The sequence below is a fragment of the Haliaeetus albicilla genome, chromosome 4, assembly GCF_947461875.1.
Source record: "Haliaeetus albicilla chromosome 4, bHalAlb1.1, whole genome shotgun sequence".
Lineage (NCBI taxonomy): Eukaryota > Metazoa > Chordata > Aves > Accipitriformes > Accipitridae > Haliaeetus > Haliaeetus albicilla.
Window position 1 is genome coordinate 36,549,004 of NC_091486.1, and position 16,648 is coordinate 36,565,651.

At 36.3% G+C, this 16,648-nt stretch overlaps 1 protein-coding gene across 5 annotated transcripts in view; it reads right to left on the reverse strand.

The window, feature by feature from the left end:
* Positions 1–16,648, reverse strand: part of GULP1 (GULP PTB domain containing engulfment adaptor 1) — a 165,246-nt gene that overhangs the window by 42,306 nt on the left and 106,292 nt on the right. For all 5 annotated transcript variants that reach the window (XM_069781924.1, XM_069781920.1, XM_069781922.1 and 2 more), the window contains one exon: positions 4,201–4,272. In XM_069781924.1, coding sequence (XP_069638025.1) covers positions 4,201–4,272 — 72 coding nt within the window. The remainder of the gene's footprint in view (positions 1–4,200; positions 4,273–16,648) is intronic.

The window sequence follows — 16,648 nt, forward strand, 5'->3', positions numbered from 1 at the left end:
TAAACAAGTATTCTCTTCTTCAACTCTTCTCATCTGATCTGCCTTGGTCTTCAGGCTGTCCACGGCTGGTCCTGAACCACACATTCTGCTTTCTCCAGTACTTCAAAGAGAACAGACATGACTGTAAGGCTTGACTGGAAACCTCTTTATCCCAATATTAAAAGGGTTTCTGTACTCCACCCTTCTCTGTCCTTTCAACAGCAAATGAAACTCAGCTTTAACACAAAAGGCAGCTCAGAACAATATCCACTGATGGTCCACAAAGGGCAGCAGCAGGACAGCATCACAGCATGTGCGGAGATGCGTGAAAGAGCCTTCTTCACTTTGTGTATCCTTACGGGTCAAGGAGCTGATGAAAAGTATTTCAAGTGGCTTCAAAGTGATTTATTCTATTTACATTATCTCTGGTCATCTCCACTTACAGAAGAAAAGAGGAAGAGAAAAGGAGACCAAGTTGGAAGCGTGGTAAGAGAACAGCCTTAAGTTTGGTCCTCACAAAAACATCCCTTTGAAGACTGTAAAAGGAACAACTCAAAACTCAAGTGTTCACTTCTAGTTTCTCCCTAACACCCCTCCACGGCATTTTCTTACTAGTGGTCTGGTTATGCTGCCCTTTCTGTCTGGTTATGCTGCCCTTTCCACCTGTTCTCACCTCTGGCAACCCTTCAAGCACTTTTTCAGAAGGACCAAATTCATTGCTACAGTCTGATTTAGAAGTTATATCCTTCATGAATCAAGGAAAGTAATCATTTCACTTTATAAAATAAAGTGTGATTTGACAACATCTACGCATTCGAATACCGTAGGCATGTTCTGATACAATGTCTTGGTACCATTTTCCTTAGTTTTTATTTCATTCTAGAAATTAGTTTGACTAGAAAACTGGAAGGAAAAAATTGTTTGTAATAAATTATGAGAACAGTTCACCTTAACTTAGAAATAAAAATAAACATTTTAAAACATTAGTGTCCAACTTTCTTCTTTCTCCTGCAGTACAGCTCCAAGAAATTTGAAAACACAAGGGGAAATCCCAACTAGATAAAACCACTGGACAACCCTCTAGAAAAATTAGAGATGCTTGAAAAAACCGTACATTCAAATTGCAACTGACCCAGCAAAATTGTCAAGTGTTTACAAAATGTAGTAGTAGTATTTGGGATAAAACAAGTACAATGAAGCACCAAGAAAAATTTCCTAGTTACTGTATTTGACTGTAGAACATCAGCTCCACCTGCTGGTAAAAGTAAGTTCATGGAAGGGACTGCTGTCTGTGCTGTATGAGTTAAGAGCTTTTGAGTTAAAGAAGTAAAGAGTTGTATATCGAATGTCTATTCTGACACAGTTTGATGACATGATGGCTTAAAAAAAATAGTTTACAGTCCCAGTATTTCATGGTCTATATATCACTGTAAGCACATGACTTCAAAAGGTTATTAGTGCAATGCATGCCAGTTGTAAAAATAGCTCCAAAGATTAAGTCAACTGTTTTTCTGCTAGCTATTTTCATTAAAAACAAATTATGATAAACAACATTATGATTAAAATCAAATCCATATAATAAAAAATATAAATATAGCATCACAAGCTATACATCTTTTAAAAACTCTCCTACTCCAAAAAATACTATATACATTTTCTTTCAATATAAGACATTAGTTTTCAAACCGTTGTCACAGGTTTAAAATTTTTAATTAACATTTTCCAAAAACAAGCTAGACAATGTGGTTAATAATAAAATCCAGTACCTCTAGGCTTCTCTTCAAAGATTTCAGATGCACAACATAAATCAATGTTGAACTGAGTATTCAATTAGTTGAGGACTGTTTCAAACATAAAACCTCTTTATTGCTTTCTGAATTCTGTTCCAAGATTTTTCAAGTCTTTCCAAAAGTTGCCTTTAATTACTTTGTGAGTTTTCTAATAAACTTGTGATTATATAAGATCCCATGTAATACTTGACACGTAAGCTCCAAACTTCCAAGCTTGAAGAAAATAGTGTAATTCTGGCAGCAACAATTCAGACACATACCTCCAAGGCAGTTTATTTAGGGAACACGTGTAAAAAGTTAGAACAGATATCTACATACTCTAATGACATCACAAGTATATACAAAAAAATTCTACTTTTAAATTTTAGTGCTAGGCTGACAAATGTTTTTTCCCCAAGAAAGGAAAATAGTTCTGGCTCTTCCTACACTTCAGAGAACAGCTATTTGAAATCCTTTTTGGACCTACTTTCAGAGCAAACTATTTCAAGGTACCAAATCATAGAATACAACTCACCAAAAGCCTCCAGTGGTCAGTGAGAGCCCAGGTTAGCCTGGACTTCCACCAGTGAGACAGAGACACTTAGTAGCTGCTTTACTTTGGAGGAGTCTGATAAAACATCATTAAAATAGAATCAAAACTTCTCCATAGCAGGATATTATCTTGACAGATTTCTGCACAGAATTAACTTTGCTCAGGGTAATGGAATTTTATAAACACAAAACATCTAACACAGCAGGCTTCACTCCAGTATTAGCTGTAAACTCATACATTTTGTTTCCACTGGCAGCATGCTGCAATGGTTAAAAAAGGGTCATACTTACATTAGCCTAAACCACTTGAAAACAACTAGGCAATAATGTCTCTGAGGAATGGCAGCAGAGTAAATCTTTTTGGCATAAAACATTCTAAGAATTGACTAAGTGAATCTTTAAAGGCAGCTGTACTATTTTGGTAGACCGAAAATAATGGCTAAGAACTTCTGTTTCAACACCTTAACACAATTACTAATCAACCTTGTGAAGATGGCTGCTTCAAGGGAAACCTCAGTCTTAAAAGCTGAGCTACATGAATAGTGTTTCATGCCTTCTTTCTTTCTTTTTTATTATAGTAATAACACAGAATCAAATTTTTCAATATTGATTCCCAAAATTTTCTGTCCATTTCCGAGGAAGTTCCGTTTAAATGAATAATGAAGACCCTGCAAAAAGTTATGGGAAGTACAACAGTAGGCAGAACAATTTTTACATCTAAAGAAACTAATGCTCCAATAGCTCTAAGCAGCTAAGCATGAAACAGTGCAATTCCACAGCAATGTGAGTTAGCAGGCAAATCAAATCAGCATTCCCTACCACAGCTCATAGCATTTGAAGAGCTTTAAGCATATTAGCTGTCCCTCCAGCAGTTAAGTCAAAGCCATGTTATCAGTTAGCAACCCTCAACAAGTCATTTCACTAGGATACTTTTTAATTGTCTACCGAGTCCCTCAGTGCCCAAGGACATATAACGAAGAAGAAATTGTAAACGTCTGATTTTCTCAGCCATCTACATGCACCAGCACATAGATGGTGTTTGTGCGCACAGACCTTTTCCAACAAAACATAAAGACCTGGAGGACAAGGCAGTAATGCCCCTTGTCATAAACAGGCTTGGTTTGTAAACCCTAATCTATCACCACAGCTCTGTTTCCAGATATATCATCAATTATCACAGCTGGACAGTCAACGACATTCATGCCAGTGCCACAAACCTTCACCTCCAGTCTAACAGTCAGTTTTCGTGGATCAGACATGAGCTTTAGATGAAGAGCAGTCAAGGACAGCCAGTACCCACAGAACTATCACAGCCCACTTATGACGTGGTTTGACATTCTTACTTCTGGTCTCTGGCACCAACAGCTTACCTTAAGTGGCTGAGTACTCTGTTTTTTGCAGCAAGAGGCAACTCACCTAACTGGGCTCACAGGAAGCAACGCAGAGCCCAGAGAAATGCAGGACAGGCATTACTGAAGTCACTACTTTTTGGTCAAGGAAGAGTTCATTTGCTTAAATTCTCTGGCAACACTCTGGAGTGCCATAATTAGAGGCATTTAATAGCCATAAAGTGAGGATGGCAGTTAATACAAATTGTTGCTACCTAAGTTAGTACTAACGAAGCCCTAAAGTTTCCAAAGAACAAGCATTACATGTTGAGGTACATAAACTTTATACTATAATTAATTGTATAATCTAGGACACAACTAAATATTTGTACAGCAGAACATCTGATAGTACAGGCATAATAGGGAAGGGCCTACACACTAGTGAAGAGATTAGTAAAAGCAACTGCTTCTAGAATGAATGAATTTACCTAGAAACACTTACAAAGTGTCTTAGCTGTGAAAACAGGTTAAGAATACATTCCATCTACATTTCACTAAAAAAATTCTCTTACCTTTAATTTTCTAACAGCATCTCTTACAACTTCTGTACCTTTGGGCTGCTCCACTTCTGTACTGCCAAGAAACTGAAAGGATTGCAATTTGTGAGAAATAAGTTATGCTTTGAAATGCCTAATTAACTCAAGAAATCTTATTTTCCAATTATTTCCAAATAACATTTTGGAAAGACAATCATTTCAATAGTTGATAAATAACAAATCTTCATACAGCTATTTCTAATCAAGAGAATAATAAGAACTAAATTCTAATTAGACAAATATAAGAGTTATCAAAAGCAGCTTTTAAAAAAAACCATTTTTTTTATCTTGATCCTATACAACTCTGTAAATTAGAGGTTAAATACCTTTTTCCACTGGGAAATTGTCATTTGGAAAATAATGAAAAAATTGCAAAAAAATACTGATATAAGATACTTCCCATTAATCAACATGAGCCAATGGTTTGGACTATGTTACTAAAACTTTAATACAGTGATGCAAGATAAATTAAAAAGGCCTAATTTTGCTCTTACAGCTGCTTGGTACACTAATTTCATAGATTTAAAGGAACTAGGCTCCAACTTACATAAAAACAAGGCTCATATTAAAAGAATTTCTACTGGAGATCGCATTTTTGCCAAGTAAGGTTTTAATGAAAACCAAACATACACCTGTTAATATACAAAGCATGATACTTCAAAGGGATCTTAGCATTTCTTTATTTGTACACTGAAATACCTTTACGTTCTTCCGTACAACTTTGCTTGCCTTCTACTATACTGTGATGAAAGGTACAATAAACCTGCCTGAACCGTAGCTGTGTAATAATTAATTTTGAACTGATTTTCACATTGAGGTACCATTGATTTAAGTCACACCATGTACCTGTATATGCCAAAATAATGCTAGCAAGAAAGAACAAAGCTCCTTTTCTCTCTAAAGAACACAATTTTCTGTGTAACATGCCACACAGAGATATGTATAATTTTTAAGTCTTAGCAGCTTCAAAAGGAACTTAAATTTGCCAAGCTACAGATGCTTTCAACATAGTAACTCTCAAGTGTTTATTAAAACTTCAAAATGTGTTTACTGTAGTCACTGTGCTCAAGCTGTACTCCTGCAAAGAAACTTTGACAGCTCTAGCAATAATTACGTCTCCTTAGAAATTTGCTACTGACTCTGAAATATATGTCATCTTGAATACAACAGTGTAGAAATCAAGACACCATGCACATCTGCTGTCAATATTCTCCACTATTACAATTCTCCAGCTAGAAGACCAAGGTTTTGTAATAACAAAGCAGAAACCTCTTATTATTGATTTGATGTCTTTCATGCAACATCTCCAATGACTTTATAAATAGAGGGTGTATTCTTCCCTGGAAAAGTGACAGTTGCAGAAAATGCATGTAAAGAAAGAAGAATGATTCTTGGACATCATGGATACTACATGTGACAGAAAGGGAAAGGTGAGTGAATATATGTGAGCAAATGTATGTGAGTAAAAAAGAAAAAGGAACCACAAGCTTAAATGGACAAGAAAGAAAGTAGATGAAGTCAGATGAGAATCTAAGAGGAATGCCAATAATACCAGATATCTGTACACAAGCATGTTTATACACTACACACTTGCCACAATACAAAACATGGCAGTATAATTGCTGTAAAGTTTGTGAGCAGGCCAGGGTATGTTGTACAAAGTAGAGGAATCCTGCATAAACACAGGAAATAACAGCTGCAAGTGTGGACAAGGCTCAATGAACAGAGAACCCAGGTCACTGCTGCCCATGGTGAAATGGAAGACATCTGAGCATACTGCATCCACACATGCTTCCTATTATTGGTGTACTTTTGAAACTGGCAGCTCCAGAGGCATTGTCAGTGTAAGCAGCCTGGTACTTCTTGATACAGATTTAGGGCCAGACCTTGGGTGGAATTGTGTCGAGTACACTTCTAGATGCCCCGGGGTACGCTGCCTCGCCTGCAGCCACTTCCCCAGAAGGGCACAGGGCTGCCCTACGGTTCTTATTTGCTTACTTCCATCCAGATGGCTGAGATCTGAGATGGCAAAAGACATCTCAAAAGCAATAGAGTCATTTCCCCTCCCCTTCCCTCTCGGCTATCTCACTCAAAGTCCAAGAAAGATGAAGGTATCTTCACTGTATTCAATAAATCCCAGCAGCAGACCAGTCTTTCCATGAACAATAACTTCCATAAATACTGTTTTCCCAGGGGCTTGGACCTCATGCTAATTGACGTTACTGCCTTAGAAAGTGTAAGCAGCAAATTAAGCTTCTGCCACAGCTGGGGAATCAGTAAAATGTCACTGAATTTTTAAGCCCGTAGTAATGTTCCCCAAATCAGAAATTGCAATTTCTGATCATGGAGGGGAGGGAGTATACGACATCTAAATAGAAAGATAAACTGCTGAAAGCACAGGTTTAAATGACTGGCAAAACCTGAAGAAGCACATACTAATTGGGTTTGCTCAACAAGTTTCAAAAGAAATAAACAACCAAGGCCCGAAGTATGTGGAAACGTCATGAGCATTGTATCAGTATTCATGGAACATAACTTAACCAACCAGAATTCCACCAGTCATTCGCAATGCGTTGTCTTCCAGATGAGTATCTTTTTTGACATTAAGCATCACTACTAAAATTTTTGTTGCTCTCAGCAGTTTTGAACTGGATGTGGAAATAGAACTCATGCTTAATAAACTATTCAGCATAGGAAAATATAGTAAGATGCATTTAATCCAGAAATACAAAGAAGATTTGTATCTTAAGTGTTAATATCAATCAGAGATGATGAGACCATGCCATGCGTTGCATCATTTGATATATTTGTATCTCTGTTAACTGCAGTTCTATTTTTTTTCTCAGCTAAGCTCAAATTTTAGTTATAACTGCTTACACATTTCATGCCTGACCTTCATAAGCTTTCTCATTTAATTTATTTTTTGTAAGAGTAATAAAGAGAAAATCAGGAATTAAGAGCAAATATTCTGAATATTTGTATCAATTAGACTGATCTATTTTGGGGCAAAATATTAACAGAATTTTAAATCAAGACAAGTTATTTTCTAATTATAACAAAAGAATAACTATGCAATATAGGTTTAACATAGAGCTAAAATATTAACTGGAGGCTTTTTATTGCTTGCTTTTTTCATCTGCTCTGTACCTTTTCTGTGTGATCTGCCCTATCATCATATTTTATTTAATATTAGGTACCAATTACTATGGCATTACTTGTAGTAGTTAAGCTAAGCAAACACATATATATTTGCAAAGCTGAGACTTTAGATGACAAGCTCAATGTGACAAAGGCCTCTATGTTTGTATAATCTCTAACACAATGGATGCGCTGCCACCTCTGGGATTTATAAAGTAAATAACTAACAACTAATTCACCATCCTCATGAAATGGGGAGATGCCATTTCATTATGGTCTTTTCAGCAGATTTTTCTCACCAAATCACACCCAAACACAGAGAACAAGTATTTGTTATATCAGGAATTCGGTACAACTGTGGCACAAATAGTATAAATATTCATCATGGAAGAGTTTCTGCAGCAAAAATTTCAAAGCAGAAGTGGTAAATATGAAACTTCCCTTTTCAAGAGCAGGCTCCTTTAGAAAGCAATAGTGATGCAGAATTCTAGAGGGGAACTTTAAAAGTCAGTGATTGCTTTGATCACTTCAGGTTCCCTCCCGCAGCTATGGTTGTTTTGCAGACCTGGCTGATGAAGAACAACAACATGAAATGTAACTGTTCCTGAAAGTCAACAAGCTAATACAACTCCTACGCTTAATTGCAGAAGAGAGAAACAGAAAACAACATAGCAGTTACCCTTCAGATCATTCAGTACTAATCCTGTATGCAAATTAATAAATGCATTAAATTCTTAAGTATTCATTAACATCAAATACATAATACAGATGAAAAATGTTTACATTAACAATTGTTACATGGATTTACTGTTTGCAACTAGTAAGAGAGTTATTCCTGAAGTTGGTGTACTTCATGCATAAGCCAATTCAAACAAAATGATCAATAAGTTAGGCACACCACTAGACTCATCCTTTTAAATATTTATTTATTAAGTTTAGTGCTAATGAGAAGTTCACCAAAATCATACTGAGTTTCAGCTGGATACTTTAAGAAGTTCAAAGAGGATGACATTTAATATTTTGCATAACATAAAGCAAGCTAAGGCAATGTTTTTCCCATATAAATTACTATACATTTTTCATTGCAGTCTGCACTTCTTCCAAACACGTTCCCTACAAAACAGATGAAAGGATATTTTTCTAATACATTACTTATTCTGATCTCACTTACAGCTGTCTATAATCAGAAATAATGTTTTATGAGGTCAACAGATCTTATCACTCAAAACAGTTTAACTGTTCCTTTAAAGTATATTAAAGCTTGTTCTTCCCTCACTGATGTTTGCCATTAAGAAAGTGAGCTGTTGACCAGCCATATATAAGACAAGCACCTCAAACTATTTATAATCTAATATTAGCAGACAACCAGATGTGCTCACTCCACATGCAAAGATTTGCAAGATAGTGCAGCTGTGGAGGTTAACAGACACTATTTCATCATATTATAATCAACAGAATTTTTATCATTAACAGCAACTGGGAGAATAATTCAGCCCTGTAATGGCCAGGAGGGCTGTCTTACACAACCAACTAGTAAACAGACCCTTTGTGGGGAATTTCTCTTCCTTCAGAATGTAGTTGAAATGAAAATTTTCCTATGCATTAATGTGAGCAAGACACTTTTTGGTCCAATTCCATAGTGAAATTATTAAAAATGCTTTGTACTTTGTACTTTGGCTGGAGAAACTATTAAAATAAAAGGCAAGTCTTTTTTACTTTTATTTTGCTGGAACAATTAAAAGTCAATTCAAACATAGGGCAACTTCAGGCATTCAGAATCCTTTACAGTTTTGACAAGTCTATTACTGTAATCACATGCCCAATAGCTATTAGTAAGGTCAGGTGAATTGTTAACGGTTCACTTTTTTTTTCCTTGCCATTAACAAGACACTCTCCAATAATTCCTCCCCGTCAGCTTACATTTTGACCCTCAACATTCTACTTTTTATATATCCAGGTGCTCTTCTTCAAAACTTAGGGGAAATACAAAAAACCCTATCCATCCTTCGGGAAAGTTAATTTTACCAGGGTCAAAAAAATCATTAAACCTAAAACTTGACTAAGAGAGAGTTTTAGGTGCACTTTTTAATATTTAACGTAGACTTCTACTCTCCCAGTAGAGAGCAGTGTAGGATATTTTAATAATAAAACATCTGTTTTCTTTTGTCATCTTATTTCAATCTTTAAAAAACCCCCTGTCTTTCACAGTGCCACATTTCTTTATTATTCTGAAACCCCTCAATATTAGAAGTTCTCTTTTATGCAGATTTAAATGTAATTACATGAAAAAACACTTACCAATAAAGAAAGGAAAAAAGCAATGCAAAATTACTGCATACCTCCTGCCAAAATTTGACAAATTAGCTCCTTCTACAGCAGAAATTGAAGGGATGTTGATTTAGTGATGAAAGGAAGACAAATGTATCCACATTCTGATAACATCAGAATGACAGTATATAATATAAAATGAGAATGAAAGAGAAATGGGACCAGTCTTAAAGCTATGCAGAAAACAGATGAACAAATGTCTAAGCTGTTAATCACTTCCTAAGAAATGAACAGTTTTTGCTCAGCCTTGCATACGTGAGTCTTGTCTGTCAATTAAACAGCAGAAGTACAATATGGACTATGAAATATACACCTCTTCCTATTTTTGGTTCCTTCTCTTTCCCCACCCTACAGTCCAGTTCTCCACCTGTAACAGCTTCCTTTGTTCTCTACCAATACAGGTTTTTGCCACAGTACATAAATGTGTAGATTTTTCCCTTTTGGGGAGCACTTCTCTAGCGACACCTTAAAAACAACTGCCTCTTTCAAGCATGATTGCTGCTCAAATGAGAGCAGAAATCAAACTCACCACATGAGTATGAAAGAGAAAATTGCCACAGACATCAGCAGATTCCCTGAATATCCCCTGCATCTGACATGCAATGTTCTGCACAAATGGTGACTCTGACACAGGAAAAAAATTCTACGCATTTTTCTAAGGGACTGTTAGAGTACTTTTTGCAAAAAAAGGAAGGAATGCATGAGTAAAAATATAAAGAAAAAACAGAAGGGTCTTCTAATAGAAATCTTCTAATGGAAATCAAATATTGCCAGGTATTTCATCCCTCAGTAGAATTAAGGCATTATTAAGAATTAATGTGAGAATGTGAGAAAACAGAGAGGTGAAAATATTTACAGTAAGATAAAAAAAAAATCTATTTGATAAGCTATTGAAACGTTGGGGGAAAAAAGACAGCATTAGAGAAAGGACCATAAAATAATTAGGTAACAGTTAACAAAAGAATCTTCCAGATCTAGTGACGTAAAAAACATACTGTGCTTAATTTTAAGCAACCTCTCAACAAGCCACACTGGTTTAACTTGTACTTTCTTCTATTCTCCATAAGTGCAGTAACTAAGAATGCTTCACTATCAAATGTGTAAGCAATCATCTCAGTCTTTAAATTTGGTGCTAAATAATACAGAACATAATTTGATAACTAAAGCTTAACTTATCTTTGAACGGTTGATGCGACATAGACAATATAGACATTTCTTTGGAGCGGTACACCTCACCAGGCTCTGGATGTGGTTCTTGCCAGGAACCCAAATGTCTGGAAGCAGGAATATCTAGAAAGACTCTGGTAAAGATGCCTGAGGAACTGAGGACATACAGCAGTCCTAATCCTGCCTACACCTGTCTTCTAACCCATGTTTAGATTTGATGAGCAGAGAAATTATATAGCTGCTCACTGGGAAGAAACCTGAAGTGTGGTCCAAGTAAGATGAATCTAGCTTGGTGTAATTTTAAAGGCAAAAGAATGAGAATAATTACACCAGGTCATATTCTTCCTCAAGTCCCACGGCATTTTAAACCACAGCCACATGGGAAAAACTAAAGGGCACAGAAAAAGGAAAATACAACAGGAGCATACATTTATGTTAACATAACCAGTTTGTTTGTAAGTAAGAACTTCAGGAGAATTTAGGACACACTTTGTAAATGGTCAAAACTGAGACCTTCTCCAGAGAGATCAGTGTGGTCATATGCCAGGGGGGCTATTGACAAGGATATATTTATGACAAAATCAGATTGCAACACAGCTATCAAAGCTGTTCTCTGCCTCTAAACCTAAAGGTAAATTAATGTTAAGAAATACAGCTAGTACCTCCACAAAGAAGATATGAGCAGGCTGGAATACAGAAAGAAAGCAGAAAAGGTAAAAAGCTTACCTGGTCAAGACTGTCGCTATAGGAAATACCAGTTGTACAAGAAAAAACATTCAGTATTTCGTCAGTCCATCAATCTACACAGCACTTCAGAAGCACATCTCAAACTGTATCATGCCCTGAAGAGTTGTCGGGCTGAATCTGAAGATTATCATGGAGCTGGGGTGGTGCTGGGAGGGTGTACACTGCTCTCCCACTGCATACACCGTTACCAGCCACCTTACAGCTACCCAGATTTTAGCCACAGGCTGAGAATAAACACAGCTACATGCAGATTTACTTCCACCTCAAACAACTAGATGAGGAAAAAGTGGTTCTTTGGCTCTGCACTGCAGACTTGTTAGCTGGAGCTAACAGTTCACTGCTGGTCTAAGGGAGCTCTACATTCCCATCCAGTGGAAGCACGCAGGCAGCAGCAGGAGGGTAATAGGAATATCCCCTAGGGATACTCCAGCTTGGAGCAAAAGAACCAGCAAACTCAAGGAATTTTTAGAGAATTCTTTAAAAACTTTTTGGGAGAAGGACTTAAAAAGGAAGATTTTAACAATGCACAAATGACAGCGATGCTAATAATAGTAGTATATCATACTGAAGGCCTGTTTTTCTTTTAAGCCCAGGTGCACTTCCCATAGCTTATAAATAAACAAAAAAAAAATCAGAGATATTTGGCATGAAAGAAACAAAGGCAGGGGAAAATGGCAGTGAGAGCAGATTTATCACTGGAGAAAAATAACTTCTTCTTATAGATTCTCTGGTTGTGATTGGGACACATGCATTCTTTTGACAGCCTTCTTTCTTCACATGTGCTGCAATGTTCATTAGCTTTCACACGCAAGAATCCTGTGCTCAGAGATGGGATAAAATGAAGGAGTAAATTAAATAACAACATGCTTCCAAACTTTACCCTCTGGGTTTCAATTTCGACATACTCAGTGTTTCCAGTTTTGGCTTCTACACATGGGAACAATTTTTTTTTTTTTTTTTTTTTCTTTTTTTTTCCCCTGGCAGAAGCATCTGTCAGCATCTTTTACTGCAACAGGAGATGTCTGTGAGTAATCCAAAGGCACCATCTTAAAGTTATTATAACTCCTTTGCTTCAATACAGAAGCTATTAACACTTAACACAGAGATTCATCTAACATCAAACAATGGCATCAAATTCCTATCTACTGTTTCTCTACTGCTATTCATCAACTGCAGAGCCTCCTGTAGTGTATCATTGTTACTGCCTGGAAGTTTTACGATAACAAACAAGAGATAACTCATCAAATGAGCATACTGTTGACTAATGTGATCTAGCTTGACCATGTTCATGGTCTTTACGAGTTGCTTCTGACTTGCCTAGAAAATGACTGAGGCACCTAACTACAGATGCTGAATAACATCCTTGCCAGTTCCTGCAATCCTCTATCATTACTCTCATATTAGTTTAGATTTTATTTAGTCTCTGATCTCCAAGAACTAGCAACTCTAAATTAACTGCTGAATCTTAAAATATAGCACCTCTTTATTTCTGTAAGAGTTATCATTATTGAACCAACATTCAGGGAAGGTGATAATTCAAATAGATTATACTTCTGATAATGTGGGTACACAGGGAAGGCTACCTGTACAGACACAAGGACCTTTCTGTAGTCAGACAGGGAAAACAGAACTAATTATCAAAAGTGGCACTGCCTTTAGAAAGGTATATTCCAAACATGAAGCATCTCTGATACTCACTCACTGAAGACATGTCATACTCCTTGAATGCTTCAATTCAGAAAATTTGTATTTTTGACTGGATTGTTCCCAATAAAAAAAATGTTTACTTTACCTTAACTGAAGAGAGTCCACCTAAAAATAATTCATATTCACTATTTTAAACATCAAATTTTCAGCTTTAGAAGTGCATAATAACAGAGTGGACAGGTTTTTCAGCTTTACAAGTCCATAATTAGACAGCAGACTTCTGTACCACAGGAATTGGATGCAACCCAAGCATCATTTCTTTATGGAAATAGTAAAGTCAAACTAAGCCTGCAAATTTACTTAAATACTACTTTTCACCATGTCCTAGATATTTTCAAATATCTTATAAGAAAGTTGACATCTTGTTTGCATTTTTTAAATAAACTAGATGCCAATACAGTGATTTAATTTATATTAACTGTAAGACACAACTTCAACAATTCCTATGTTCCACTCAAATGTACTGAAGTAGTAGAAACAGTTCTACGTCTACAGACTCTTTTGCAAAGATGTCAAGTGTACTGTTAGAAATTTTAGAACACAGAGACCACCTTTGCTTTAATTCCCACTTAATCTCCACAGACGCTAGCTAGCAACACTGGCAAGTCTAGAAGGAACTTCACTGTACTGCAGCGTGAAAAAATGTTTTCATTGTTACTACTTGTATAAACCCACTAGTCTACCCAAATTGAGGTTACAGTTCATTTTCTTTAGCATTCCCATAAAGCTAAGGGATAGACCTTCCCTCACCCCCTCAAAAAACCCCAATCTAGTACAATGCTACAATTAAAGGAACAGCAAGGTCAAGATTCCAGGTGCTGGCATTCTCACAACTTTCTTAAGAGTTACCACTATAACACCCTGCATAAGACACGCAAAACTGTTGTCCTAGTTTTTAGCTCTGTTTTGCCCTGCTGTATCAACCCACTGGTTTTCATAATGTCACTATTCCTTTAACTATAGCATGTACTGGTCTGCTCTGTACTAGCATTCTGCAGGCTATCTAGCTTTTTTTCACAAAATACAGCAAGTTAAAGCTTGAACTCAGTGTTCTCAAGCTCCATCTGTCCTGCTGACTTTTTTTTTCTTCCTGTTGCAAATATTCAGCTTATCAAACAAAACCTCCCCCAAAACAATGAAAACTGAACCGAGATGACAAAAAACTCTTATGAAGAAACAATCTATGTTGTCAAGTATGCAGTAACAAACCCAATCTTAGTTCATAAAACTGGCAAAAACATTCTGTTTTACCAATAAGATGAAGCTCTCTAAAATATGGAGCACTTTAACTCAGAACTTTTTTAATGGAGTGAAGCTGCTGAATTACGGGTGCACCCTTGAGCCACTTGAGTAAACAGGCCATGATGTCATTCAGAAGGCGGCTGTTCCTTCAGAGAGATATTTCCCAGATGACTTCATTGTTAGGCATGAATCTGAGCGCAGGCTTCAGATTCTTCCTTTCATAACAACATGTACAAGAACAGCCAGGAGTTTCCATGTGCTGTTTCAAGGTGGGATTGTGCAATTCTGAACGTTCAGTTTGCAGTAACTTCTTCAGACTGAAGCTGTACACAAAATCATTAGAGCCTTCCTCTGTTCAGTCTAAGTAAACTCTATAAGTTGTGGAAGAAATTGTGATGGAATTTTATATATATAGTATATATATTAATAAAGACAACTGGAAAAGTATTGAAGTTACCCTGTTGTACTGAAAAATATTAACTATATCTTCTAAAAGCAGAGATACAATTCCACGGACAATTTTCAATTTTGTGAATCAAGTTTATTTTGCTCTAAACTAATTTCTACCTCCTTTGTCCTTGACTAACATGATACTGCTGAACTTGTATCATCACACTCTTTTGCCATGGCAACATGCAATGACATTGTAAACACAGAAACAGGAATTCCCTGTGGGACAAAAAACAGAAGTAGTCACAGTTAGGAACAAAATTCTCATTCAAACAGCCTTAGTAATAGGAACAAATAACTATTGGCCATTACCCTCAGTTTATTAAAGCCCTTTTCCAGTTTAATGTGAAATATGAAATTGCCTATTTTAAGGACATTGCATCTCTTCTGAATCTGGACTTCTAATACTGTGAGCCTTACTGTACCACAGATTAGAATAAATGACTTCTGTTTTAATTCTTGATTCATAGAAACACTTGGCTGTCAAATGGAGGACAAGCAGTGCACCAGAAAATAGTTATTCTGGAGAAAGAACCACGAATGCGTGGACCTAGTGCTTTAGGTTTAGTAGCCTGGAAATTTAATACCACTTTGGTAATTTTTTCATGCAACACGGATTTTGAACATAATCTGAACATTTCCTTTTAAACTAACATTACCACAGAAGATCATCTGCTCTTTAAATTCTAGTATTATTACTACTTTAGTGTGTAGCAAACAATCTATACATACATTCTATGTATAGACATCTCAGGACAGATGTAGGTCCTGAGGTATATTAAAGGACAGGAGCATGAAGTGTAAGCTACCTTTGTTGGTTTTTTTGGTTTTGTTTTTTGTTGCTTAAACTGTAGAATCCTATACTGAGAACCACTACATTTGTAAAAAAAGAATAAGCCTAACATTTTCTTAGTAAAGCAACTTCAGTGGGGAAATATGCTGAGTCAGTATGTAAAGCATAATCCATAATCACTTGGATAATCTACAAAAATGTGCTACAATAAATGCCATATTCACATCAACTAATAGCAGTATTTTGATATAAGTGGCCAAGAAAATGTCTGTTTTCTAACCAAGATTGTAATTTGTTTCTTTGCTCCTGAAAACTACTTCCTAAGCCCCATCTACTACTTTAAACGTATTGTTAATTTTACACAAATGACACCTGTAGACATCTTGCTGAGTTACTGTATTCACAGAATATGCTCAGAAATTTTCAGAGAATATTTGACTGGGGTAGCCAAGTGAAAATCAGATTAGCTGTCTATCTGTAAAAGTTAAAGACAGAGAAACTCCATGCAGCAGAGAAGAAAAACACAGAGGACAAAGCACAGTAGTAACTGTGACTCCCAAATGGCATCACGTTTGAATTTTTGAGAAAATATCTTTATTTAAAGTGGGTATCTTTTGGGAAAAGAAAAAGGACAGGGAAGCCAGCACTGGTTCTGTGTACTTTCATTCTTTGAACTGAAAAGAGGTACTAGCATAAAGAAAGCACACCTAGGAGGCAAGCTGAAAGAGCAAATGAACAACAATGGCTGGAGTGTACTGGAACATATGGAAGCTTAAGACTAAATGGGTGGCACTTAAACACAGCAGTTGGATAGCTTTTTCATCTACTACAGGTTCGTGACCACGATACAAG